General features: G+C 51.7%; 1 protein-coding gene across 6 annotated transcripts in view; it reads left to right on the top strand.

Moving 5' to 3' along the window:
• Window positions 1–21891: 21891 nt before the first annotated feature.
• The window catches only part of Cacna2d2 (calcium voltage-gated channel auxiliary subunit alpha2delta 2), a 133723-nt gene continuing 128398 nt past the window's right edge, over window positions 21892–27216 (top strand). For all 6 annotated transcript variants that reach the window (XM_026383848.1, XM_026383847.1, XM_026383852.2 and 3 more), the window contains exon 1: window positions 21892–22106. In XM_026383848.1, coding sequence (XP_026239633.1) covers window positions 21892–22106 — 215 coding nt within the window. The remainder of the gene's footprint in view (window positions 22107–27216) is intronic.

Here is a 27216-nt window from a genome sequence, read left to right as displayed (position 1 = left end):
CTCCTTCCTCTCCATGGCTGTGGTGGGTAAATAAATGATTTCCTGGAAGCAAGATGTTCTTTTAGTACATTTCGCTCATTGAAGAAACAAATGAGTTCCCTAACCAGAGGTCCTGTAGCCTCTAGAAAAACAGCTGCAGCCTCAGTTGCCCTGGTCCCTCCAAGGGGCCCCCTAGGAGTCCAGGCTGCGTATAGTGGTAAGGGAGTGTTTTCTGCCACTCTGGCCTTTATCAGCCAACTCATCCAGGGATTTTTATCTGTCCCTCTGTATCCAACACCCCCATGCTCCTCCCTGCCCCCATTCAGCCCCACAGGTACAGGGGCACATGGTTGCTGAATATCTGGCCTTGACCTCAAGGTGCTGTAGGTCTGGGGTCATCTTCAAATGTTGATGGGAATGCCTTCCAGGAAAATGTCATTACAGATCTGGTCTATCTGCCTAGCAGGAGGACCTTTTTCTATCAGTCTGGTTTTTGTGCCCATCCTTTGTGTCCTGGCTGATATAGCCTGGGAAAATCTCCCTCCCCATTTTTTAGTGGGAGAGGAGATGAGGAGGGTGAAGAAAAGCCAGAAAAAAGAGCAGTTGTGGAGGGTGGTTAGTAATATGGGCTTTAATGTGGGCCTCACTCTGGGCCCCAGGCCTAGAAAGAGTAGAACAGGTCCTGACTCTCTCTGGCAACGGGGTTGTGAGTCAGGATGGGCCTCTCACCTGGGAGATGGCTCTCAGCACCCTGGAGAGCTCCCAGAACTCTGTCAGGCCCCACCTGTGGTATCTGTGTCAATACCTGGGTTCTGGTCTCATGTATATGCTGTCCCTCCAATAGGTGGAACCCCATCTAGCTTGTGTTCTCCCACATTGTCAGGGACAGGCCAAGATCTCTTGACCAGCATGTTTGTTGACCAACTGAATGATAGTTTCTCCAGGATGCCTCTACCATGCCCCAGGCTGCTCTTGGGTCCTAAGAGACCATCTTCCCATACTCTACTTCCTCTCAAAGTTTTAATTTAACCAAGTCATCCTTTTTTCCTCCCTGAAGAATCAATATTTTCTCTGTCTTTTGACACTTATTTTATTTTATTTTTACATGCGGCCTCCCAAAGGCTGTAATTTACAGCTAATACCATGCAATCAGAGACAATGGCTGGGCGCCTGTGAGCGGGAGCAGGCAGGCTCCCTGCCAGGTGCCCCCACTCCCCCTCTCAGGGGTGCCCATGGCTGTGAGGCCTCTGGGTGCAAGATTCACAGGCAGGCAGGGGGAGACATAAGCCAAGACCTCAGCTCTTATTGAAGACACAAAGAATGAAGCAGCCCAGGGGTGTGGCAGTTTCTTTGGGGGACTGACCTGAGTGGAGGGACAGATGAGGTGCTCATGGGTTTCTGCTGGGCTGGCCTCAGCTGCAAAGAGCTCCCCCCATAGCAAAGTACCAGGGTGATGCCTCTGGCAGGCACCTCCTTACTCTCTCGCTGTGCCCGCGTGGCTCCCGCGCTGTAATCTACAGTGCTGTTACTCTGTGTCAGTGATTTAAATCCTCTGATGGAGCTTGTGACAGCTTAAATGGCTGCCATCCCCTCCCCATATCCACCAGGCCCTGACGAGGCCCCACGGGGAAGGAGGGTTTGCTGAGGGTGGGGTTCAGACAGTATTTTCCAAGCTTGAGGGTGGCCAGCCTGCTATTCTGTGCCCCTCTGGAGGGGAGGGAGCTGAGCGTGCCCTCTCCTTTCCCTCACCAGTGATCAAGGAGGGAAGATAAAACCCTCCATAAATTCCTGGGAAATAGAGTGTCTGGAACATGCTCAATTCCACCTGCCCGCAGGTGAGAGGCACAGGGAGGGGACAGGGAGCCAGCGCCCAGTGGTCCATCTCTGCAGCTGTGATCTGTGACAGAGGGCAGCAGGACAGGCTTGGAACTCAGCTGTGCTCAGACCCAGACCCAGCCTCACCAGTCACCCCTAATTATGCTGGTGTTCAACCATAGCTTTCCCATGTTCGTTTTCTGGAATCTTTCCTTCCATTCAGATATTTGATCCCCAGCTCCGTTCAGCTAATGGAGCAGGGAGACCTTGTACATATGGGGATTCTAAGGTACATAAAGGCAGGGCTGGCTAAGGTCACCGAGGGATGGACATATTGAGAGGGGGGCTGGCTTCCTTTCCAGGCTCCCTTCCTGGCAACAGTCCAGGGGGCAGTCTTGGGGACAGAATCTCTCAGCCCTGGATTAAAAGAGCACAGTATTGTTTCATCTTCTAGCTCTGAGGTCCCAGACCTTTTCAATACATCCTCAGAAAGAATGGCCTGCGGAATCCATCAAGGTCCAAGGCTGGGTCAGGGTGGGTCTTACACAGATATGAGATCTCAGCTCTGCTGGATGATGTCTGGGAAAAGACTCAGTCTTTCTGGGGCCCAGGCCTAACAGGGGCAGATGAGCCCTGGTCGGGCACCATGTGTTGGGAGGAAGCAGCTCAGTGGCTGTGCAGACACCCTGAGGCTCCCCACCCTGGATTCAGGGGACATCATTAAAGCCAAGGCCTGAAGGAAGGGTGAGTGGAATTCTCCAGAATGAAGACCCTTGGGAGGGGGTAGGTATTCTTGTGAGAAGGAACTACATTAGTGAAGCATTCCCTGAGGGAGGAGGCAGACTTTGCCCTTATTGGGGGATGGAGGAACATGGCAGAGTTCCAGTCTTAGAAGAACAGACACAGATCTTGTGACCTACCTTGTCCCGAGTGAGGAGACAGGCAGAAGCATCCCCTTCCTCCATAAGTGGAAACTGAGGCTTAGTGAAGTTAACTGACTCACTCAAGGTCAACAGCTTGCAAGAGGCTGAGCTGTGACTTACGCTCAGGTCCCGTTGCCACCCCTCAGCTCTGACCTCAGGGTAAGCTGGGCTTGTAGCTTGCCAGCCTCCTAAACCCCTGCAAATCCCTCCGGGGAGTAGGAAGTGTCAGAGGAGTAATTAAATGATTGAGTGAGCATGGCCAGCAACTGGAACGAGGCACCCGGCCACACCAGGTGTCCTTCCAAATAACCACATGTCCCTAGTTGGGGGCTCCAAGGGCCTGGGCTGGTAGGAGGGGCCTGTCTGCCTGCCAGGGTGGGAGTCAGACCGACTAAGCTCTCTGTGCAGAACTGTGGAACGTGAGCTCGGGGCTCAATAGGACAAATTGTTTCCTATGAGTGACTCTTTCTACCACTGCGCTGTCCTATGGAGCTCACATCCTAGAGGGCAGACTCGGGACAGATGGATTGGCATAGGTGGGGTAGCTGGGAGGGGGGCATGGGCTGACTTCTCAGGGTCCCATTTCAATTTAAACAGGCCCATTGGATAGAGCCAGGCTTCGGAGCAAGACATACCTGGGGTTTCCTTCTGCTTTTAGAAACCTCCCCCTATGCACAACCCTGACTCAACTGCTCAGTCCAGCCCCCCACTTCCCACCCCAACCGCCTTAATGACTTTTTAATAAATTGAAAAATTGTTTCAATACCAAATGCGATCCTGGGACATTGTTCGTGACTGTATTGAGCTTAAGTCAAATGCTTTGCGTCCCCAAATCCGACTGATTAATAATTACAAGGAGCAAGTCTGTCTTTACTGTAATGTGTTTAGGAAAACTGATGGATTTAATTTTTTTATCGGCCAAAGTAAGAAAATGTAATCTTTCTGAAAGTATCTAATACAACAATGCACCATAATTAGTTTCTCTGGAAACAGGCATAATGGAATAGAATAATAAATCACTTCTCCTTTCGTCCCTTCCCTCTGATGGAGAGAGATTTCCCCTCTGTGGGGCAGGGAATAGGACAGGGAACAGAACTCAGGGGGAGCAACACAGCCATGGCTGTGTAGCTTTGGCTTCTGTTAGTTTAGTCAGTAGGACATGGGCCTGCCCTACTCACCAAGGGGCACATGGCAAATTTCTCCATTCCCAGACCAGATCCCAAACATCCTACAGGACCCAGGTCCCAAGTTAGTGGTCACTCTTTCCCCTTTTACCAGCCAGACTTATACACATTCCCTTTGATACCTCTCCTGCCTGGGCTAAGTTGACATGCCTGGGTCTTCAAAGGACAGTAGTGACAGATTATTACTTTGGCTGAGTGTGTAGGGATCCTGAGATAAGGGGAGTGCAATAGGTAGGCATGAGAAGGTTATTTTGCTGCTGGGATTGCTCAGTTACTAACTTTCCTCATGTGTCCCCTTCCCCCAGTTTAGGCTGTTGGGTGAGAAGAGAAGGAAGGAGACAACAGAAGAAATGAAAGAGGGATGGTCCCAGTCCAGCCCACTACGAGACAACTCTTCTCCCAGCCAGGTGGGAACTGGTCTGCCTCCCACTTTCTTCAGGTACCTCTTAGGGAATGGATTACCATAGAGAACTCAGTCCTCCTGGGCCCTGCCCCAATTCCTGGGACAGCTCTGCCTGGCAGCCTCCTTAGACCTCCTCCCCACACTCTCCCCATTCTGAGCCAACACCTTAGGTGTGGACAGTTTTCGTCAGAGATTCCCTTGCATCCTGGGTGCTCCCCGCTCAATTGCTGACCAGCCGCAGGCCTGCAATCAGTAATGACAGGATAATTGTTTGTCTTATTGATCACGATCAGCCTTCTGTGGCTCAGTGATGGATGATGTGGAAAGAGTCACACCCTCCTTGGCATAAGCACCCCTATACTAAGAGAATTAAAGATGGGCTGGCCTGGCCCTGTCTCCATTCTGCTACCTCACTTCTCCTGTCTTGGCTCTGGCCTACAGTGATGGAACAAAATGAGCACTTAATTAGGAATCTCAAAGCCTGGGGTCACCCCAGAGTCCCCAACCTCCCTCCCTTCCTCTCCTCTGTCTTTAACCTCAGATCCGCTCCCATAGCCGAATCCTAGAAGACCAGGCATCATGGAAATCCCCCACCCCCATCCCATTCAGTTTAGATGTTTGAAGAATCAGTGTGTGACTGGGCTACCCCAGAAGATACCTTATAAACACCTGCACAGAACATGAAGCCCACTGTCCAGAACTAACCAGCCAATTGGTCACTCAGTGCCACCACAACCCTCCCCTCGAAAGCTCCCTCCCTCACCTAGCCCATCCTCTTCCTTCCTGAATCCCAGAGACACTCTCCCAACTCTCTGCCCCAGCTTCTCCCATTGTAACCCTCATCATACCCATGTCCAGTATCACTGCCTGAGCCTAGCTCAGACCCTTCCCATAAGGAAGCAGAACAGGCATCCAGGTGCTATTGGCTCACCAGGCTCTTCCTGGAATCCCCTGAGCCTCCCTCTCAATCTCCACGAAGAAATGCCATCTTGTTTGGGAGCCAGGCCTGGAGCAGGAGGCCTGGTTTGTGATCCCAGGAAGACTGAGGAAGACCCTTCTCAATCTTACCAGACAAAGGAGCTAGAAACATGGGTGATGAGGCTAGGAGGTGGAGGTGGGTGGGAGGTGAGAAGGAAAGGAATCTGGTGGTTTCTGTCAGCAATTACCAAATTTGCCTCATATCCTTGATTCCAGGCTAAAGGTAGTTTCACTTTCCCACCCCCTGATAGATGGGGCTGCAATGATTCTGATTCTGGCCAATGAGTGGTGAGGACATTTAACAGCAGATATGAGACCTTTAAGGGCCCTCTCTTTCTTGTCCATGAAGCTAGCCAATTTTCTAGGTTTTAGCTGTTTGGTCTTCCCAGTCTCAGTGTGAGGATGACATGGAGCAGAGCCTCCACTGACCCATGAAGGGCATGTAGCAGGGAAAAGAAATAAACCTTCATTATTTTAAGTCACTAAGATTTAGGTGGTTGTTATTGCAGCCTAGCTGAGCCCATCCTGACTGATATTGAGTAGGAAGGGAGGCCCTGTGAGTGGGTGGTATTGGGACAAGGGATGAGAGGGATGGCAATGAGAGTAGATTATATGCTGAGAGGCCAGGTACACCGTGGTTTAGCCACCATGGCCCTTCCTCTCCCTATACTTCGATCTTCCTATCAGTGTGCTGTGTGTCTCTTGGGACTGTGGGGAGAATCAAATAAGGGGAAAGTATGAAAGTCTTTTAATCAATCAGGCAGAGTGGCACACACCTGTAATCCTAGCAACTCAGGAGGCTGAGGCAGGAGGATAGCAATTTCAAGGCAACTTAGTGAGACCCTATCTCAAAAATAAAATAAAGGGCTTGGGCTGTGGCTCAGAGACAGTACCCCCGGGTTCACTCCCCAGTACCAAAAAATAAAATAAAACAAAACCCACAAAAAATTCCTTGAGTTAGGGAGCAGTGAGCACAGGTGAGTGTGGATAGAGATAGTGACAGTGAGTTTGTGAGCCCTGGTGTGGGGACTTTTGGTGCTTCTGTGAGGGTGACAGCAATCTTAATGATAGTAATGGTCACATTGACCATGATGGTGACTACTACGGTGACAGCAGCACTCAACTGTTGGCAACCACATTGGTGATGGTGTTTGTGCTGGCAGTGAGGATGCTGACAGCAATTGAGTCCATTCCCATCAGCCTGGCCAAAGCCCCACCAGGGCACGGGCACAGCGGTGATCACAGCAGTCCGGATGGAAGGCCTTGAACATTGATTAATTACCTCCGCTGGGGTTGGCTCATTGTCCGCTGATCTCTGCTTCTCAAATGCTCTGCCTGTCTGACCCTGGCAAGCCTTCCAGAGCAGTACTGTGTGGTGTCGGGGCAGAGGTTTCCAGATATGCCAGCCCCAAGGCCTCTTTATTTGCCTTAGATGAGCACCCGCCACTGGGCCCAGTACAAGCTCCTCTTGGGGAGCTGAGTGCTGGGTGTTGTTCTGGGCAACTGTAAAAGCATCAGATTGTGTTTTCCTGAAACCTGATGGGTACAATATGGAATTTCCATGTGCCAATGGTGTGTATCGGGTGCTGGAGTAGGGAGCTGGGGAGAGAGGTGGCTCAGGCTCAAAAGAGCCTAATGGTGGACACTGCTTACAGAGGTCAGGGAGGTAGCCTTGGCAAACATCTCTGCCCCTTCCATGCACTATCTTGTACTGGCCTCTGGGGGCACCATGGATTCAGTGATGACTATGCCCCAGTTGCCCTCTGGGAATCCCAGTCTAACAGAAGAGGCTGTTATTGAATGAAGACACACCTAATATGTGTGCTTGACATGGATATTTCAGTGACCAGGGCCAAGCAACTCTCTGACTCTAAGAACCTCTACCTGCAGCCCACCTCCTTACTGATGGGCAAACTAAGGTCAGGAATAGGTGAGGCTGGCCCCAAGTCACACAGGGATGATCTGGGTCAGAGTTACATTCTTGCCTCCTGGCCAGGGCTCCCCGCACCATACCCCATCTTCTCATTCTCAGCTGTACTTTTGCTGGAAGGCACAGATGAAGATTAAAAAAAAAAAATCTTCTATTTTGTTTTTGCTGAATTGGCACTTCTGTCATCCTAATCTGAGGGGTTTGGCTTGTCTGCTCTGAGGGAGGAAAATGCCTCCATTTAAAAGCAGAACTAAAAGAAAAACATCCACAGGCCCCATTTCACTGCGCCAGACACGATGAGCAAACCATGGTCGTTAACATGATAAAAGTCACTTTGTCTGGGTGTAAAATTCATTTTTCCCCATTTAGCACATGGTGCATTTGCATCATGCTGCAGTTCCTGGGCTGCGGTCTCCTCCCAAGGATGTCCTGAAATTGTTCCCATTCCCCAGGCAAGGCACCTAAGACCTGGACCTCATGAGATGGGGCCACAATGGCAGGAAGGGCTGATCATATGGCTATTCCCATGGTCATGAGGCTATTCCTCCCAACAGACATTAAACCCCACACTCTCTGGCCAGGCCTAAAGGGGACTTGTCAGAGTGGATGAATAGAGTATCTGGGATCTCCCAAAGAGTCCCCATTGACCTGGTCCTTATCCTGACTCTATCACAGAATACCCGCAGAAATCTACCCTGCCTACCACTTGTCCCCCATTTCTATCTACTCTCCCCATCAACCCAGAAATCTTGCCCTCAGAAGCAGGGCCTTACCCAGCTCCTGACTCTCAGAGAGGGGAGGGAGTTACCTGTGCTCACCCTGATCAACTGAGGCAAGGCTCATTCAGTCCTATCACATCAGGACTGAGAGTTCAAATCCCATCAACTTGTACTAGAATCCACAGGGTCAAATGCCCAGGTTGAGGCTGACAGCCTGGGTTCTGCCTCCTATTCTGTCTTAGAATATAGCCTCGGAGCTTCCCATACTTGGACTTAGTTTCCCCGATTGTACAAAGAAATAGAGCAGAGTCTGAAGTCACTTCCAATTCATCTATCCCCAAAAGTTATTCAAACACTTTCAGCTCTGTAACTTGAACCTTCAGAGAAACCCAGTACCATGGAGTATCATGGCAGTGGGCCAGGGAACAAGTGGACAGAGGGAGCAGAAAGGAAGAGCCCACTGTCCCTCTGCCTGTCAGGCCAAAGAGAATCTAAGGCTTCCTTGAAGACCCTTTCCTTGACTTCTCCCCACAGAGGCTGTGCTGGCTCCAGGGAGGAGGTGGCATTGGACTTCCAAAATATGATCCAGGTGAGGTGGCAGATGATGATAGATAAGATAGAGCCTCAGGGCTTAGAGAGGTGGGAGTTGAGAACCCTTTTCTACAGATCTCTGCCAACAAGAAAGAAAGCAGGAATGGATAGGACATTTAGTATATTGCCCCTCAGATGTGGGGACTTGGACACAGTTACTAATACATTGTCCACTGACAGAGACAAGGCTTCAGAGACCTTTCCCCTTCTGGAAAGAAAGAGGGGATGGTAGTGGCCCCAAGAAGGAGAAGAGAGAGAGCTCCTATGCAACATACTCCCCCAGCCTTGGGGCAGGCCTGGTCAAAAGGGACGAAGAACTTGCACAGCACCTGGACCTGGGCTTGCCAGGCTGCCCTGCCCTGCCTCTTTGATTAGAGAGCTGGAGATGCTGGGAAGACCTGGGCAGCTGATGGACATTCCATCAGCAGTGGGGAATGGAGTGCAGCCTATAGGGGCAACAGAGTAGGCTGGAGCCCCCTTAGAAATAACGTTGGGGTACTTACAAGGGATTTTCTGGGTAACATGAGACTCTAGCAAGACTTTAGGGCAAGGTATACGCTGTCCTCTCTCCAATCTGGGACAAAGGGGCTCTGTGTCCCACACCCCACAACTTAATATCCTGCTACTTGAAGAAGCATCTCTGACTGCTGGCCAGAGCACAGTTCTCAGGGCTGCTAGAGTGCTGAGGAGGGGTGAGGGGCCTCCATCCTGGTTTAAGGGTGCGGGAGGCGCAGTGCGCATGGCGGGCGGGGGCCCAGCAACAGCTGTTCACTTACTGAAGCTATTTTATAATATTGCCGGAGCTTTTAAAATAATCCCATTTCTGCAGAATATTCCCAGCTAATTGGAGCTGTCTCTTTCTTATTAAACAGAAAGGTTATAAAAATGTGTGTTGAGGGTTTAAGAGCAATACCTCTCGGCTGCTCTGATTGTTATGACAAGGATAACATACGAACCGGAAGCCCTTGCTTGGCGGGCTAGGCGAAGCAAGCTCTGGTGGTTGGGCTGGGGTGGAGCAGGGGCAGGGGCAAGGGCAGGGCCTGGCTATCTTTCCCTGTGGCACCTTGCATAGCACAAGCTTGAGGAATGGCAGCTTTCCCCAGAACAATTGCTCTCTAAACACTTAGGCTGCTGTGACAGGGCTGTCCATCAGCCAGGCCTCTGACTGGGGGAGTTAGCATAATTTACCAAGAGGCAGTGGAAAGGGGGGGGAGTGATTCCAATTAGCTGAGCCAGGAAGCAGATGAGCTCTCTAGGACCTCAGTGCTTTGGGAGGATGAATAAATAGCCCCCTCTCTGTGATGAGGGCAGCCTAGAAACAGGGGTCTCTGCTTCTCTCTGGTGCAGGGTGTGTACCCTGACTGTTATGAAAGCCTTGGGATCCCCTCCCCACCCTCCATCAGAACAGCTTTACTTTGAACTGTTATATATTGGTAATCTGCATTAATTTAGTTTAATAAAAGTGTTACCTGTTGCTTAAAAACCAGTATGAAATCCAGGGTCCCGAAAGAGGAAGATCTGCCTTCCTTGGATCTCCTTTCTGCTTGGTAGCTGCCCTATCTAACCAATTGTCCAGGAGTAAATCATTCAGCACCTGGCACAAGCCCAGGGGACCCAGGGAACCCAGGGACCTCTCTAACAGAAGACTCCAGATTGATTCAGGCCCCACCTTCTGTCCCTGTCACATTTCTCTCTGGGACATTTTTTTCCCCAAAGGCCACCCCACTTTCCCTGTGCACCTGGGCAACATATAGGGAGGCCTCTACCCATTGACTCACCCAACAGTCACTCTGACATGTGCCTTAGTCCTGGCCTGGTCCTGGCTTGGGGCTCGGTTCTACATTGTCTAGCGTGTGTTAAGCCTGGCCCATCACCTCAGGTGGGCAATGTGTGCAGGGGTGAAGGCAATACTCTTGCCCCACCTCCCTCCATAAGCCTGAAGGACACCAGAGGTATGACCTTTCCACAAATGCTGTATGATTCAACAATGAATCAAATTCCCAATAGCTTCCCAGCAGCTCTGAGAGGAAGATGAGGGGCTATTAAACCCATTTTAACTCCAAGGAGACTGAGGTGCTGTGACCTTAAACAACAAGCTCAAGGTTACCTGGGCCCAGTGGATGTCTGCAGCTCCCCCAACTCCCCGCTCCCCTGTAGCCATGAATCAGGCTAAGGCACTAGAATGACTGTCCTTTCCACCCTGTGCTCATGGGACATTTCTCCCATGATTTGCAGCTATAGCTTAGATGCAGCCCTGCCACCTGCCTCCCAGCCTCCTGGCCTGCCTGCTCCGGTGCAATGGACTCTTTCATCATGGAGAAGCCTTGTTCCTCCCAACAGAGCAGACCTTAAACGCTTCACTGGCTTTCCCTGAAGCAGATCCTACCTTGACATCTTTTACTAGTTCTCCAAGGTTCCCTTCATCTAAAATATCCCTCTCTCTTCCACCTCCAGAAAGTCTTCCCATATTCCAACAGCAGAAAGCAATCCTTTTCCTGTGCAACCCAGAATGCAGATGCTCAACTCTGCTCTGCTGGGGTCCAGGGAAGGGCAGAGGGAGGAGAGGAGGGGGCCCTTGCCTCATCCATGGGATCCAAGGCCGACCACATAGGAACAAATCCCCAGCTTTCTCCTGTAAAGCCTGCCTGGAGATACCCTGGTAGGGCAGGCAGAGTGGAGAGAGGCTTAGTAGAAGCAAGAGAGAGGAGGCTGGATCATTGGTAAAATCCAAAGGCTGCACTGCCACCCTGGGAGTGGGCAGGAAGGGCTAATTTGCATGCCATGTGCATAGTTTTGCATATTGAGATAAGATGGGCTTATTGGGGAAAAAAAAGAAGATTACAATATGCTCTTCTTGCATCAACTCAGGAGGAGCCGGATAGGGAGTTGGAGATTATCTCTGCTACTTCCCAGCCAGCCTTAAATAAGTCACTCAGAACTACTGGGGCCTCAGTTTACTCATCTACCCACTGGGGCTAAATCTATCTACTTGGAAGCTGTTTTTGAGTGTCTAGTAGGTAGTGAGAATGGAAGGATTGGAGGAGAGTGGGGAATGGTGATGAGGGTTATTATTCTCATTCGCTTAATATTTCAGGAAGAAATATCAAGAATTCTTGCTTGGAAATCACAAGTCATAGTGGCCCAAGTCAAGACCTTTTCCTTTGTATAGCAAACATCAGTTCCCAGTAGAGGTCAGGAATAGGAACACTCCAGTGTGAGTCTAAACCCTCAATACTGTGCCTGTTTGGGTTGGGGATGTGGCTCAAGCAATAGCGTGCTCACCTGGCATGCATGCGGCCAGGGTTCGATCCTTAGCACCACATACAAACAAAGATGTTGTGTCTGCCAAAAACTAAAAAAAAAAAAAAAAAATGTTAAAAATTCTCTCTCTCTCTCTCTCTCTCTCTCTCTCTCTCTCTCTCTCTCTCACTCAAAAAAAAAAAATACTGTACCTGTTTATGGGGAACCTGAGGCAGGATTCAGTAAGGTCAAGGTGTGGTTGTGAGTCTCTACCAAGAGCAGGTCTAGAGGATTGGGGATCAGCAGAACCTGGATTGGGAGGATCTCAGACATGTTCAGCTTTTGGTAAGAGCAAAAAGTCAGCCATGGGCTGGGATTTGGCTCAGTGGTAGAGTGCTTGCCTAGCATGTATGAGGCACTGGGTTTGATTCTCAGCACTATATATAAATAAATAAATAAATAAATAAATAAATAAATAAATAAATAGATGTCTGCCGACATCTAAAAAAATTAAAACAAAAGAAGCCAGTTAGAATGGGCAACAGCTATTCTAGAGTGTCTAGAAGAAGAGCTGCATGGTGTGTGTGTGTGTGTGTGTGTGTGTGTGTGTGTGTGTGTTGGGGAACATTGCTGAGTGACTGGAGTGTACAAGGAGTCCTGAGTTCAGTCAGAGAGACCCAGTTGTCAGGGAACAGCACAGTAGCTGAGAAAACAGTTAGGTAAAGGTTTCTGAGGGCAGAGTCTACCTCACTGCCAGGGATCTGATCTGTAAGACTGGTTGGTGTCCCATGGCAGGCTGACCAGGCCCCAGCATGAGGGAAGTGATGTATTATTTCACCTCCACACTTGATCATTCGTTTATCCATGCTTGATCCTGCCCTATCCTCTAAGGGGCCTGAACATGTCTGGCATACCTACTGTCCTGGGACTTGAGGACCATCCCCCACTCTTGACCCAAGTCTGTCTCACTGCCAATCTTTCTGGTCCAGGGCCTGCTCCCAGGACTCCACGGCAGCTGACTTGGATTTTCAGGCAAGAAAATCTCAGTTGCAAATTGCTGAGTCCACACTCTGATCCTCCCTGAGGTCTCTCTCTGTCTCTCTCAGCGAGTCTCTCCTTCTGCCTCTGCCTCCCCAAAGCTCATCATTTAGAAATTAAGATCTCAGCAAGACAGTGGTTTGGAGCTGCCAGACAGTACCCAGATGGCCATAGCAGTGGTGTTGGCGGCAGGTGAGTGTGTGTGTGTGGGTGGACGGACCCTTCCAGCTTGTGGCAACATAAGCAGGTAGGAGCTTCCTCATCCCCTGGACTCTCATCTTCCTACCTGGATACAGCCTTCTAACCACCTGCTTCCATCTGCCTGGAAACCAGCAAAACTCTCAGATGAACTACTCTGCAGGGAAAGGATGTGACTGCCCTGGGATCTCCCAGATCTCCAGGGTCTGTCTCTAGGCCAGCGAGGAGCTCTCTGCTTTCTGCATTGTCCTGGCACCTACCTTGCTCTGCTGACCACAGTACTAGCCCCTTATCCACAAGTGGAAAACTAGATGGGGATATGGGTCATCTCTGACCACTAAAAAAAAAGTCATTGGATTGTCCTAAGCAAGGACCGAGGTACCCTGGGTTCTGCCTCAGAGGTGCCACTATTTACTAGGTGATTTGCAGCCTAGTCCAGAGCATCTCTAAGGCCCAGTTTTCCCAACTCTGAGATGGAGTAAGGGGTCCACAGAGATCCTACTGTTCTTTGAAAGAAATTCTGGGGCTCAGTCATCTCCAGAGTGGCCAGGATGTTTCCTACCTGCCAACAACCTGAGCTGAGCTGAGCTGAGGCCCAGAGTCCTTGCAAGCCATGCTCATTCCTGAACTTTTATCTCCTTCCAGCCCCAAACCTGAGCAGTGATGTCTTTCCCTCAGCTAGCCCACCCAAGGGACAGTGTTCCCAAGATAGGATCTGGCCTCTCCTTTCCCTCAATTCCCACCCCTGTCCCTATTTCCTGCCACAATTCACAGGCTGATCTTCCATTCAGACTGGATGGTCTCTCATTCACCTACCTGGGTACTGCTTCATGCTAGCAAAGGAGAGAGAACAGCCTGTTTTCACACAGGTTGGAGAGAGGGACAGCCCCACTGACTTTGCCCCTTTGTGTGGCCTGAAGAGCCAGAACTCCTGGCCCAACTACTTGTATTTCCTGGGCCTAGGGTGAGGTGAGGTAGGGCAGGAAGAAGGGAGGAAAAAGGCATGAGGCTCCTCCCCAGGTGGTTGGGTGTCCCCCAGCTTCTGCTGTACCCGGTAGGCAACAGAGTATCCTCCAATCCAGCATGATTTTCCTCTGCAGTTTCTAATGGCTCAGCCATTTCCCCTTGTGCTTGTACTCTGGAAGACTTCATGGTAGATGGGGCTGGAAAATACCCTCCTCTTCAGAAGGCCTAGGAGGAGCTGGATCACAAGTGCATTTGGAGTCTTGAGGCCAATTCCTGCCATGTAGGAGGACAGATCCAGACTGAGAGGGGCTCCTGTGAGATCTACATTCCCAGGCCACTCCAACCACCAGAGAGGAGCCTCGTGCTTCCTTTCTTCTTGCTCATTGCCCTGCCTTACCTCAGCCTGGGCACAGGGTGACTGGTGAGGGCTGTAAATGGGGCCATGATTCCAGGAGTGGAGCACTTCATGCTCCAATCTACCAACAGGAAGGCTGAATTAGTTATTGACTGAGAGTGTCCCTTCTCTTCCCTGCCTAGTATTCAAAGAACTCAGGAGGTGGGTCCTGAGGACCAGCACCTCCCTTGGGAGGCAGGAGCTACACAAAATGGGATAGGGTTGCCTCTCTGGAGTCCTTCAGCCTCTTAAAACATGATGCTCCTACCCACTCTGCTGCCACCTCACATAGCCTCAACCTCCCCTCAGTAATCAAAATCAAACCCCCTGGCCTCATCCATCTCACAGGTTCAACAAATGGAGTGCAAACTGCCCCTCACAGGAACAGCAGCCATCAGTTAAATTAAGTGATGGTGGAGATGGGTCCTGCCCTCCCCTCAATGGCCTAGAAGAGGCTAATCCACTAAAGGATTGATGAGCAAAAGCGGAAGAATGCTTTTAGCAGAAGAAACAGGTTATGAGGACGTTCTCTGATCATTTCCCCTACCTGATGCTGCTTCTTTCATTGCATGTGCATCAGTCCTTACCACAGTCACTCAAGTGCCTTCTGCTACTGCAGAGGGCAAGGTGGCTGATGAGAGGTACAGTCTTGTCCTCAGAGGGCCCCCACTCTGGAAATGAAGCCCTCATTCCAGACAAGCTGGGCAGAGATGTGTCTTCCTCCCCCAAATGGTTTCATTCTTTTTTAAAAAAATATTTATTTTTTAGTTGTAATTGGATACAATATCTTTATTTATTTGTTTTATGTGGTGCTGAGGATTGAACCCAGGGCCTCGCATGTGTTAGGCGAGGGCACTACCCCTGAGCCACAATCCCAGCATCCCCCTCCCCAGTGGTTTCATTGACCAAGTTGCCAGAGTCCTTTGCCTCAGTTTATTTACTTGCAAAACAAGCAAGTCAGGGACAGGTCATTTCCAGAATTACTGATGACTGGATCCCAGCAGCAGGCAAGGGAAGGAACTGCCCAGGAAGTTCTTTCCTACTCCTGGTGGTAGAGGCCAGCACCTGCCCCTCACCCTCTTCTTACTGGCCTGAAGGGGCTGCTATCAGAGGAGGCAATTTGCCGTGGCCATTCCACAGAGGTGCTAAGGGGATGTTAGGCAGTGATGGAAAGCTGTCTCTGCCGAAGCCTGACTTAGCCCACCGCTGACACCCTTCACTTCCACCTGGAGGCAGAAAAACATGTCTTGTGGAGAGTTAGAGCTGCTGTCAGCGCTGGCCGGGGGCTCTCAGGAGACTTTTATTTATTCGAAAGCTGTTCAGACACCTAATGCTCTTCCAAGGGGAGAATTTCTCTCTTTTATTTGTCCTCATTTTCTCTTGCCAGAGTGCGATGAAGGGCTGAGGCGAGGGAGCAAGGCCAGCATCTGGGCCCTTATGCCACTCACCATGGCAAGTGAGACACAGGGAAGATACCCAGGAACCTCCCCACCACACACACACACACACACACACACACACACACAAACACCAGGCAGGTGTTTGGGCAGAGTACTCCCAAAGGGGAGTTGGAGGACTCTGAAGGACCTAGTGGCTAGAAGGTGGCAGAGGGCAAAACCTAGACCTTAGTTTGGAACTTGAATCTCTTTGCTTACTGTAGCCCTGGGACAAATCCTGCCTTTCCCTAGGCCTCAGTTTCTTCATCTATAAAATGAGGTTAGTTCAGATCTCTCTGGAAAACCCGGGGGCTGTGACTGACCTCACTCTTTTTTTTTTTTTAACAATTATGTCAAATTTAATCTGCCAAATATACAAGTTGAATGTGTGTAACCACTGGGTGCTGCACAGTAAACAGAGGTTTTCTTGAAATGATCAATGGATAGTGTTAAAAATGGGCATTAGCCCTGGCCAGATGGGTGGGAATAAGGCAGGGAAGGGCAGAGAGGAGAGGCTTCAGTCAGAGGGGACTGGCCAGGGACCAGCTATGACCCTCAGGGACCCAGGAGCACGGGCTCCTGGATAACAGCCTCTCTCTGAGTGAGCACCCCGGCAACACAGACTGGGACTGATTGTCACAAACTTATCAGCAGCTGTCCCTGGCACAACCACCCACTAACGTGCAATCTACTGGACAAAGGGAAACTCTTCTTACCCCACCTCCCAAGTGCCCCCACCATCCCCCCAACTAGGGTTCTGAATTCTAAAAACCGCAAAAACATTCAAATGGTTACATATGAAATGCTGTCCTGCATCTTTCTGTTTCAAAGATAGCAGCTGCCCCCTCCCCCCAGCCTCCCCCACACCCCTGAAACGATTTCTGTGCCAAGATGAAGAGGAGTCCCCAGCCCTGGGGCGCTCCTGGCAGTGAGGGGCTGCTGCAGCAGCACAAGGGTGCAGGGCAGGTGGCACGGCAGGGCCGACCTCACTCTTTATCATAGGGAGACAGATCTGGGATGACAACCCAGTCTCCAGACTCAAATTTCCACATCATGATCTGTACTAACCACTCACTGGGTGGCTCAGAGCAAGTCTCTTCCCCTCTCTGGGCCTATTTCCCCTTCTGTCCTAGAAGCTCTGACAGTCTGTAGCCTGGAACTTAGCCCTAACTTTGATGTGCAGAAAGTTTTTACTACCTGAAAGGTTTAAGCTCCAGCCCCCTCCATTTATTACAGTAAAACCAAACTGACGATGAGTCACATTGCTCCAAGGATCTTTGATGGTTTTTTATTTTTATTTTTTTACTATGTTCATATGTTTTCAGTATGGTGTCCAGGCTGGTCTTGAAGTTATGGGCTCAAGTGATCCTCCCAACTCAGCTAACTGGGACCATAGATATGTGCCACCATGCCTGCCTGAAGTATTCTTGGTACATTCAGAGGTGAGATCCTCTTCTGGTTGTATCTGAAGGTAATAGTGTGTGTGCACCATGCTCAAGCAGGGCATTTGGGGGAGCATATAATTTCTATGTATTTCCAAAGAAGTAGTGGAGAAGCCACAGCAGCTACTGGCATGTGCTATAGTGGTATGCCCATATATAATGTGTCCCAGATAAGGGCCCTTGGGGACTCCTGAGTCCAGCCCCAAAGGAATAGGTGTGTTGAAATAGGCTGGATGAAGCCAGGCAGGTGGCTCATTCTTAAAAATCCCAACTATTTGGGGAGACTGAGGCTGGAGGATCACAAGTTCAAGGCTAGCCTAGGAAATTTAATGAGACCCTGTCTCAGAATAAATAAAAAGGGGCTGGAGCTATAATTCAGTCATAAAGCATGTTTGAGCTTAATCCCCAGTACTGGGGGACAGAGAGAAAAAAGAAATGAGTTGGTTGAGATAGGGATGCTCTCCTACTTTTTAAGGCTGAAATCTGCTCAAATGACCTGGGTGCAGATGGATCAATGAGACTTACAAGGGTAGGGTCATATTTAGCCTCCAGTGTCTCCTTTCTCTCTTCCTTAACATGTCCACCTACCTTGCTCATCTTGCAAAATTGAGCTGGATCCCTCTTTCTTTTCCAGGAAGTCTTCCTGCTTGCTGGTACACAGGGCCTGCCCTTCCTGGGAATGTTTGAGTCTCTCCTTCACTAAGCCCTTGCTGAGTGTCAAATCTTACCCTCAGGGCTAAAACCCTCAAGAGTGGCTCTTCAGACTCCTGCCCCGCTAAATAGGGACCATGTATGCCACTATATGGTTGAAGAAATAGGATCAGAGGGGTAAAGTGACTTGCCTACTACATAACATGTGATGTCTGTTGCCAAAGTTATCCTACCTTGTGCCCAAACCACATTCTTCCTAGGTATACCCCTGTTCTCCTTAACATAACACTCAAATTAGTCCTTCTGTTCATACTTCTTGTTCTCTCTCAATGGCCAAAACCTGTATAGGTCCTAGAGGGCATAACACGGACTAGGGAGCCTCTGGTCTCAGTTTGACAAGAGTCCAGAGTAGAGGTATATTTCTGATCCCAAGGCAGAGGCCACTGTATATGTGTGTGGCTGGGGAAGGGGCAGGAAAGAGGGGACTGAGGTGGGGAAGTCTAACCAGCTGAGGAGAGTCTGGTCTGGGAAGGCTTCCTGGTATAAGTGGTTTGATGGATTTATGAATATCCTGGGTCCAAGTGGTAGAGATGGGGAAGGGTGCTCCAGGCAATAGGAACTGGAGGAATAAAGCTTCAGGGCAGGGGCTGGGGTTGTAACTAAGTAATAGTGCGCTTGTCTGGCATGTGTGAGGCCCTGGGTTCAATTCTCAGCACCACATACAAATAAATAAATAAAGGTTCATCAATGACTACTACTACTAATAATAATAATAATAAAAAGCTGCAGGGCAGATTTCACTGAATAAGGAGCTGTCCAGCCTGCTGACTTGAGGGGCAAAAGGATAACAGGAGGGGAGGCTTGGAAGTAGAGCATGCTGGGGTGAGAATCTTGCCATCCCAGGAGTCCTAGACATTTCTGATGGGCTTCCTGTTCCCTCCAGAGTCATGCCCAAGCCCAGGGCCTATTTGGCTCACAGTAAGTTCCCCCATAAAATTCTTTCCATCTCTTATGGATGCTGAGCTGACCTCCCTTCTGCCTGAATGCAGAAATAGCACCTATAGCCTCCTGCCAAGCCAGATCCCTTTCCGCTAACAGTAGCTTTACCTGCCCCTGTTACATCATATCTTCCTGTACAGGCACCTGGGGCCAAGCAGGTAGCCTCAGGCCTTTCCTGTCTAGCCCATCAGTATGTCTGCCCTGGAAGTACTATTCCTGGGAAGGCTGGATCTCTCCTCCCAAAAGAGAGAGAGAGAGAGAGAGAGAGAGAGAGAGAGAGAGAGAGAGAGGGGGGGGGGGGAATTTTTTTAATATTTATTTTTTAGTTTTTGGCTGACACAACATCTTTATTTGTATGTAGTGCTGAGGATCAAACCCGGGCCACACGCATGCCAGGTGAGCGCGCTACCGCTTGAGCCACATCCCCAGCCCCCTCCTCCCAAGATCTTAACCTGTTGTTGGAATCAGCCACCAGGAGGCCAAAGATATTGTGAGCCTCAAAAGTTGGAATGTGTAAACTCTTACTACCCATTAACTCTTAATTACCTCTCCTCCTTATTTGTCTTCCTTTAACGGCCTGTCAACCAAAATCTCCCGCCTTCCCCTCAGAGCCAGCGGCCTCAATTAGGTATACATCTGCAGAGGCTGGAACTGAAATGCCCAACTGCCTGTGTTCATGGTTATACCCAGACTGGCTCCAGGTGCCTCATGGCCTGGGCACTCTCTGGGGATAGCACCATAATCCTGGTGTCAAAGGGTAGGCAGGCTGCCCCTCATTTCTCAGGCTGTTGGAGACTTTGTCTTGGGAAGGTGCCCATTCCCCACAGGGCACTCAGGAGAAGTTACACCCTGTGTGCTCGTCACCTGGGACCATGAACACAAGTTATCTGTTCAGCAAACAAATCCGGGAGACACCTCAGGCCAGTCCTACCTAGTTGTAAGGGGACAGAGATGCTGAAGACAGGTATCACCAGGAGGGACTGGCAAGGGGGCTGGTTAGCCCAGGCTTATTGACTCTTCATAATAGGACCCTCCCACCATGTCCAGCCTAGTGGAGGGACTACTCTGTATGGACGTGGGTAGGGGCACATATTTGCTACACTCAAACCTCTGGCTCAGTGAGGGTTCTGCTTGTCTCCCTGCAAAGCTGTCCTGACTTGATCTCCCATAGTCCACTAGACCCCAGGACTGTAGGTGTTTGAGGTCCAGGGATGTGTAAACTCTTACTCCCTATTTACCCTTAATTGCTTCCCCTCTTTATTTGCCTCTGGCCCCTGCACTGTCTTACTGGGATAATGTTTTGGGAGCTTTGTGGTTTGGAGTCTATTGGCAAATCTCAGTCTGACCCTTAAAGTGCCACTCAAGGTCAGGAGGAAGGAAAGCTCCAAGAAATGAAGGAAGCTGTCCCCTTGTGGAGCCCTAACTTGTAGGGGTGGGGGAAGCACACCAGGACTAGGGAATAAAAAAAGGTTGTCCTGAGTCCTATTTCCAGCCTCTAACACCACCTCTGTGTTCCTTATGCTAGGGACCACTGTTCTTCCCTCCTCAACTGCAACCCTCCTTGAGATAACCTTTGAGAGGATGATGTGAGACCCAGCCAGATATCATTAGTTGAAGGCTTCTGAGCATCTATGTATGAACTAAGCTGCCCAGCAGTTACTGTCCCTCACTCTTTATGTTAGGCAGTTTCTGGGTAGCTAATGCTAAAGGAGTCGGGCTCTGTGCCCGACCAGCAGGGCGCATTCTCCTATCCTATCCAGAGGCAGAGTGATATTCTAGGGGGAAATTTGATAGGATCCCAGGGATACTATCCCCCAACTACAAGTGCTTCTGCTTACCAACTAATTCATCCCATTATCACTTCATCCTGGAAATAGGTCTGAGAACCCACACAAGCATTCTCAGGGAGGAAACTGAGGCTCTGAGAGGCCACTCCACAAGCTGAGGGTTGGAAGTGAAACAAGTCCCAGCCTTTTCCCTGAAGCAAGAAAGAGTCAGGGGGCTCTAGGAATGTTTGGGTTGTGCTCACACTCATTGGCCCTAGAAGAGTCTGACTAGCAGCTGTGCAAGCCCTGGGAACTGGTATTTGGGGCTCCTCTCTGCCTAGTACCTGCTTAGCCCAGGGAAGTGAATCCAGGAGGCTGCATCCTGCCATCTTCAGCCCCCCACACTTGTGCAACTGTACCCAGGTTCTGGCTCAGGGAAAAAGGAGGTCCTGCCTTTTCTTTCTGCCAGGGTCTGAACATGCAATCCCTGGCAGAGAGAAATCCCGAGGTAGCTGGAGTCACTGAGGGTACGACAGCACTGCCACCTTCTTCTATAGTCTGCTGAATCCTGCCATTCCATCATTAAACCTGTGACACCAGGCCTCAAGCCTGTTGAAGGTCGAGCCCCAGAAGGGTCACATATGCCCCTACCCTGCCTCTCAGGAGGGAGACTCTCCTTGCGGGTAGGGCAGAGAGGAGCACCTGGGCTTGTGGTGTGGGGACCCGGCCGCACACGGCACGCTCTGACCGTGGCTGGGGCACTGGACGCGCGCGCCCGGACTCCACTCGGTTGCGCGGGCCAGTAGGGCAGGCTCGGGGCTGCGCGGGGACGAGGGGCGCGCGGGCACAGGAGGGCGCGTGGCCGCGGCGGGGGCGAGCCGGGCAGGGAGGACGGGAGGGGGAGGCGAAAGGAGGAGGGGGGCGGGCCGGCCAGGGAGCGGGGGAGGGAGGGAAGAAGAGAGAGGGGAGGGCGGCGCCGGCAGGTTGGCGGCGGCCGCTATTTGAGCGCAGGTCCCGGGCCAGGCGCTCAGAGCGCTTGGAGTCAGCGCGGCGGGGAAATCCTAGCTCGCAACCCGCAGAGGCGCTGCGGCCGGTGCAGCCCTAGAGGCCCCGCGCCGAGAAGGTGGCGGAGGAGGAGAGGCCGGTTGCCGCCCGCAGCCCGCCGCCTGCACCCCCCCATCCCGCCGCCGCCGCCACCGCCGCCCCCCCTCCCCGCGGCGCCGCATCTTGAATGGAAACATGGCGGTGCCGGCTCGGACCTGCGGCGCCTCTCGGCTCGGCCCGGCGCGGACTGCGTGCCCCTGGCCCGGCCGCGGTCCCCGGCCCTGCCCTGGCCCCTGGCTCCCGGCGTCCGGGCCCGCGCGCCCGCTGTTGCTGCTGCTGCTGCCGCTGCTGCTTCTACTGCTGCTCGCCGCCCCCGACGCTTCTGCCTACAGCTTCCCCCAGCAGCACACGTAAGTGGCCTCCGCCGGCCGCGGGACCCCACCGAGCCCTGTGCTCCCCTTAGTCCTTCAGTCGGCGCTGGTTCCTCCAGGCGATCCTCTTTGGAGCGGGGGCGCTGAGTCCGGCGGAACGCTGCGCCCGGGGGCGGTGGCCCCAAGCCCCGAGGGCTGGCTGCCACGGTCCCGGCGCTTCTAGCTGCGTCGCGAAACTTCCCCGCGGTGCCCCTGCTTCACCCAAACCCTCAAAGGGAGCAGGGCAAGATCTCCAAGCCCCGGGATGGGGAGGGGGTCCGAGTCTGTCAGCTGATTCTCCTGCCACTGTCCCGGTGAGAAGGAAACCTGGGGGTTGGGTAAGGGGGCTGGCCAGCGACCCCTGCCCGGCAGAGTTGGAGCGACGCTTCTGCCCCACGTTCTCTCCCCGGTGGGAACCTGGCGCTTTAGAATCAGAGGTGGGGTCACCTCCACACCTGCCTTTTTCTTTCGAAGGGGTCTGGATGCAGAGGGTGTGAGCACCTTCTTGCCGGTGATTCCTGTCGCCTGTTCTTGGGGGTCCTTGAGGGGAGTGTTCCTCAGGATCGAATTGGGAGGTAAAGGTGCTGGGTCTCGGACAGAAGGTGAATGGGGGTGAGGACCCCTGCTTGCCCCTGCTGCTGCTGCCGCCACTGCGCTGCCAACAGTGTGATAGCATCTCAGACTCTGCCAGCCTCTGCTGGTGCTCTTGGTCTTTCTGAGCCTCCTTGCCCTCCCAAAGAACCCGCAAACTAAGCCAGATGTGTCTGGGCTGGGAGTGGGTATTCAGTGTGAATGGCCTTTAGGACAGCATCTGTTTCCTGACACCATGCCCCAGCCATATGTCAGTACCCAGACAACCCTTTGGGGAATAGTGACCAGCCTGCTTCTGTTTTCTGTCCCTGAGTCTGAGGAGCCACCTGTCCCTGCACTCTTTCTTTAGTGTCCTGGCCTAAGGTTGGGGGCATGAGGAGTTGGGCTGCTGGTTGCCAAGGGGAAGGGTCTGGCCTCAGGGAAAGGGGAGGCTGGCTCTGCGTCATTAGAACATTTCCGCCCAAGGGTAGGAGCCCCTAGTTCTGCTACAGAACCTGCCAACTCCAGCTAGTAGGTTCTCCCAAATGAGAAAAAAAAAAAAAACAAACTCAGGAGAAGCACTGCTGTGAGTCTCTCTCTGTGAGTCTTGTCATCTCTCCGAGCACAGCCTGGCTGTGCTCAGGCGGGTGATCAGTTGGCAAATTACAGGTGCCGCACGGACGTGTCCTCTGTCAAATGTCTGAATTTTTTTTGTGTGTATGGGGTGGGGGGAGTGCACAGAGAAAAGAGAATTGTGTGGAAGTTCAGAGCTGATGGGTGCATTATCGTCTTTCCTTTGCAGTATTTAAAAAGAGCAAAAACATTATTTTTGTTGTTCTTTCTTGTTCAAAGCCAAGCACAAGCCAAGCCACAGTTATTTTTTCCTCCCTGTTTCATAGCTCCTTGAGTGACGGTTTAAGTAAACGTCTTTTTCAGCCTCTCCTGACCTCGCTTCCCTTCCCTGTATCCTGCAGTTGTTCATATGTTTGCTGGGCCTGCATGGGTCTCCCCTAGAAGGCCAGAGTGAGACCCTGACCAGAGTGGACACCTGTCTCTCTGTTTCCAGCCAGAAGATGGTGAGGCGGGTGTGATGGCAGCGGCACATTTCCAGCTGGACGCTCTTCTCTTGTCGATATAGTTGGAGCTAATTTGAGGGTTTGGGACATGTCTTGCAAACCATAATTAGGGAATGAGAGTGGGGATGAGGCAGAGGTTGTGGTGCTCTGAGGGTCCAGGGGGAGGTGACTAATGGTGTGACATCGTGGAGGGTTTGCCACGACAACCAGCGCCCTTCAGCTGCCCTGGTCCGGCAGATGCAAACGCTTTTTGATCCTTGGAGGGAGAAAAGGAAGGGAATCTTGAGGTCCCCTCCCTATATGACCATAGCTGGTTAGAGTTGAGGCTTTTGTTGAACTGACATAAAATGCTGGGACTCCCATTGGGACCAGAGGGCTTGGTGTGCCTCCTCTGGGGTGAGTGGCTGGTCAGCATGGCCAGGCCAGGATGACATTGATACAGGTGGATTTCCAAGGTGGGGAGTGGAGCCCTAAGCCTTAAGGTATTGGGGTGACAACTTCTCAGTGGGGAGGGCCCTGGATGGTCAAGTAATTTCCTTCCTCATTAGTGTCTGCCAGTGTGAATGGGCTCAGCTTTGTAAGCTGCTGGGTTTAAATCAAGTGCGGTTTCGGGGTCCGTTGGCTGTTATTTCTATAATAGCTCTGGCAGCATGGCTCTCTGCCCACCAGGCGAAATGGACCAAGGCTGCCGCCAGATTGAGAAGGGCAAAGGAGTTGCTGCTGGAGGGAGGACAGGACTTCAGCTTTAAGGAGGGGGCCTCTCTCATTCCACCTGGACCTGGATCGGGGGTTTCAAAGAAGGAAGCGAGCATGTGTGCATTGTGTGTGGGTGCGTGTGCATTGTGCGTGTGCGCATATGTGTACTCGTGTGTCTGGAGGGATGGAGTTAGAGCACACTGCCTTTCATCTCCAGTTTCCAATTATGCCCATCCCAGTATTCAGGCAGGGGATGCTTTCCTCACTGCTATTTGCCCCTGTGTCTTTACCTCTTCTCTCCCCTGTCCCCTTTCTTTGAGTCTGTCATCTTTTTTTGGTCCTGCTTTCATGTCTATTCCTCTCATCAATCTGTGCCCACCCTAATCTGTCTGTCTCTTCTGTCTTCTCTGTTGGGTCATGGTTCCCTGTTCTCTGGTATCCCTGGGCTTCTCTGGCTAAGTGCTGGGTGGAGTGCCTGCTTGAGCTGCCCACCTGGCTGCATTCTTTAGCCTAGCACTGCTTCAGTGGTAGTGTGGGCCAGGGCTTCCCTTCCTCTGGGGGTGGGTGGGGGGAAGCAGTGAAGGGGCCTGAGGGGTTTGGACCCCTAGCAAATTAACAATGCCCGAGTACCTATGTGCTCATCTCCTGAGTGGACACACAGGGAGCAAAGCCCACGATGGGGCATGCGTCAGTCTAGCTATGGTTAATGGTGGGTGACGTGTGTCTGTCTGGGTCTCCCAGCCCCTGTCTCCACCTCCCTGTGGCTCTCCCTGTCGGAGGGAGGCAACATTACACATCTGGGTCCCTCATCTTCCCAACAACCTGCCGCAGCTTTTGCAGGAGGGAGGGGTGAGGCTTTGTGGCCTGCTGCTACCGTCACTGGAATGCAGCGCTGCCAGATGCTCCGCATCCCTCCTGTTGTTGAGGATTTGGGGGAGATGCTTGGCTGCTGTTACCTGTTCTGGATCCCGACTTTACTGGGTGCCTCCTCCAGGCTAGCTATATCAATTCCCTGAGAAGGCAAGAGACCCATTTTAAGATGCGTCCCCTCATAGTTTGAGGGCGAGTCTCATTCCAGATTCCTGGTCACACTCACGTCCTCAAGGAGAGACTGACCCCAGAATGAAACTGGCCTCAAAAGTGGAGTAAGCCTTCTGCAGTGTCTTTTTCTCTCCTCTGCCTGGGTACAGGTAGGCACCAAAAGCTGACAGTGTTCGGGTGGACACTGTCAGCTCTTGGGAGGAGCAGGGTGTCAGGTATAATCCCTGTGTGCTCGTACTTTGGCCTCCAGAGCTGACCCTCTCCACTGGGATAACCTTATCTCAGTTTCTCCAACTGAGATAATACGATTCCCTTAGGAGGCTGGTGGGAAGAATGAATAGGGATGGGTAGCCTCTGGTGGGCAGGGGTGCCATGACAGCTACTGTTCATACTAGCATCAAATCCAGGTGCCACAGGTCCTCCCTTGCCAGTTTTCTCACAACGTTCACACAAGCTAAATGCCTTCTTGTCTCTGCTTTGTTCCTGCTGTTCCATCACCACTGCAAGCTTTTCTCACACCCATACCTTCTAGAGGCCTCCCCTATCCCAGCTCTGGACTGTGGCACGTCGGCTCCTCCAGGACAGTCACCAACCATCTCCCTCCTTTCTTCCCTCCCTTCAACAACAACTTCATCCCAGCTCATCTGTGGTGGTGGAGATTGCCAAGCTAATGGTGGCCTTCCCTCACTGAACCCAAGCCAGGCTGCTTACTCACATTGCCACCTTGATCTCAGGACCCCTGTTCACGCCCATCCCACAGATGCTGAGAACGAGACTCAGAAAGACGAAAAGACCTGCACAAAGTCCACAACGACTAGAGGAAGGACTGGTAGAATACTACTCTGATAGACATGTAGCTGCCCTGCCAGGGGGCTGGGAACTTCTGGGTAGTGGGTCCAGGAAAGGGAGACGCTGGAAATACAAGTCTGGGGAGAAAACAAAGACGCATAGGATGTAGAACATGGGCCAACATCTTCCAGGTGCAACTTTTCCTGTTGTGTCCCTTCTTCCTCCTCTGGGTCTCAATCAATCCTGAGGGACCTTCCTTGGCCAAGGTGGCCCTTGCCAGGTCCCACCTTGCCTGCCTACCATGTTCATGCGAACCATCTGGGAGCACCCCAGCCCAGAATTGTCCTTTTCTCCCCAAGGCTTTTTTCTGTTTTTTTTTTTTTTTTTTCTTTTCAGTGCAGGAGCTTGAACCCAGGGCCTTGCCTGTTCTGGGCAAGCACTCTGCCACTGAGCCCCAATTCTCCCCAAGGCTTTTAATCATGGGCCAAGCCTACTTGGCAAGGAGCCTTGGTAGAGGGGAAGAGGGGCTCTATATCCAGATTCCAGAATGATTCTGAAAAGCTGATGGAGTGGGGGTGGAGCTGAGGGTTTGTTAATGGGAACTTGAAGCTGGATCCTCTCCGCAGTTCTGCCAGGCCCAGGGACTTCAGAGGACTCAGGTCTTCTAGGTGCTTGGTGGGTTCATGCTGTATGGGGTTGGGGGATCCTGGGAATCAGGATTCTCAAGGGCTTATTGCTATCCAGGGGTCATCTGGAGGTTTGGGAGCAGGCCTGGGCCCTGTCTGGCACAGTAGTGTTGCCTATGGGATGGGAGTGGTCCATTTCTCTTCCCCTTTGGCCCTGATTCCTACTCTACACTGAGATTTGCCAGGGTCCAACGACCTTGGGCCTGGGAGCACTAGAGCTTAGGCCCTTGAGTCAGGGCAGGGGCTTTTCCT

This window comes from Urocitellus parryii, chromosome 2 (assembly GCF_045843805.1).
Source record: "Urocitellus parryii isolate mUroPar1 chromosome 2, mUroPar1.hap1, whole genome shotgun sequence".
Taxonomy (NCBI): Eukaryota; Metazoa; Chordata; class Mammalia; order Rodentia; family Sciuridae; genus Urocitellus; species Urocitellus parryii.
The sequence above is the reverse complement of the archived record's forward strand: the minus strand, read 5'-3'. Positions and strand labels throughout refer to the sequence as shown.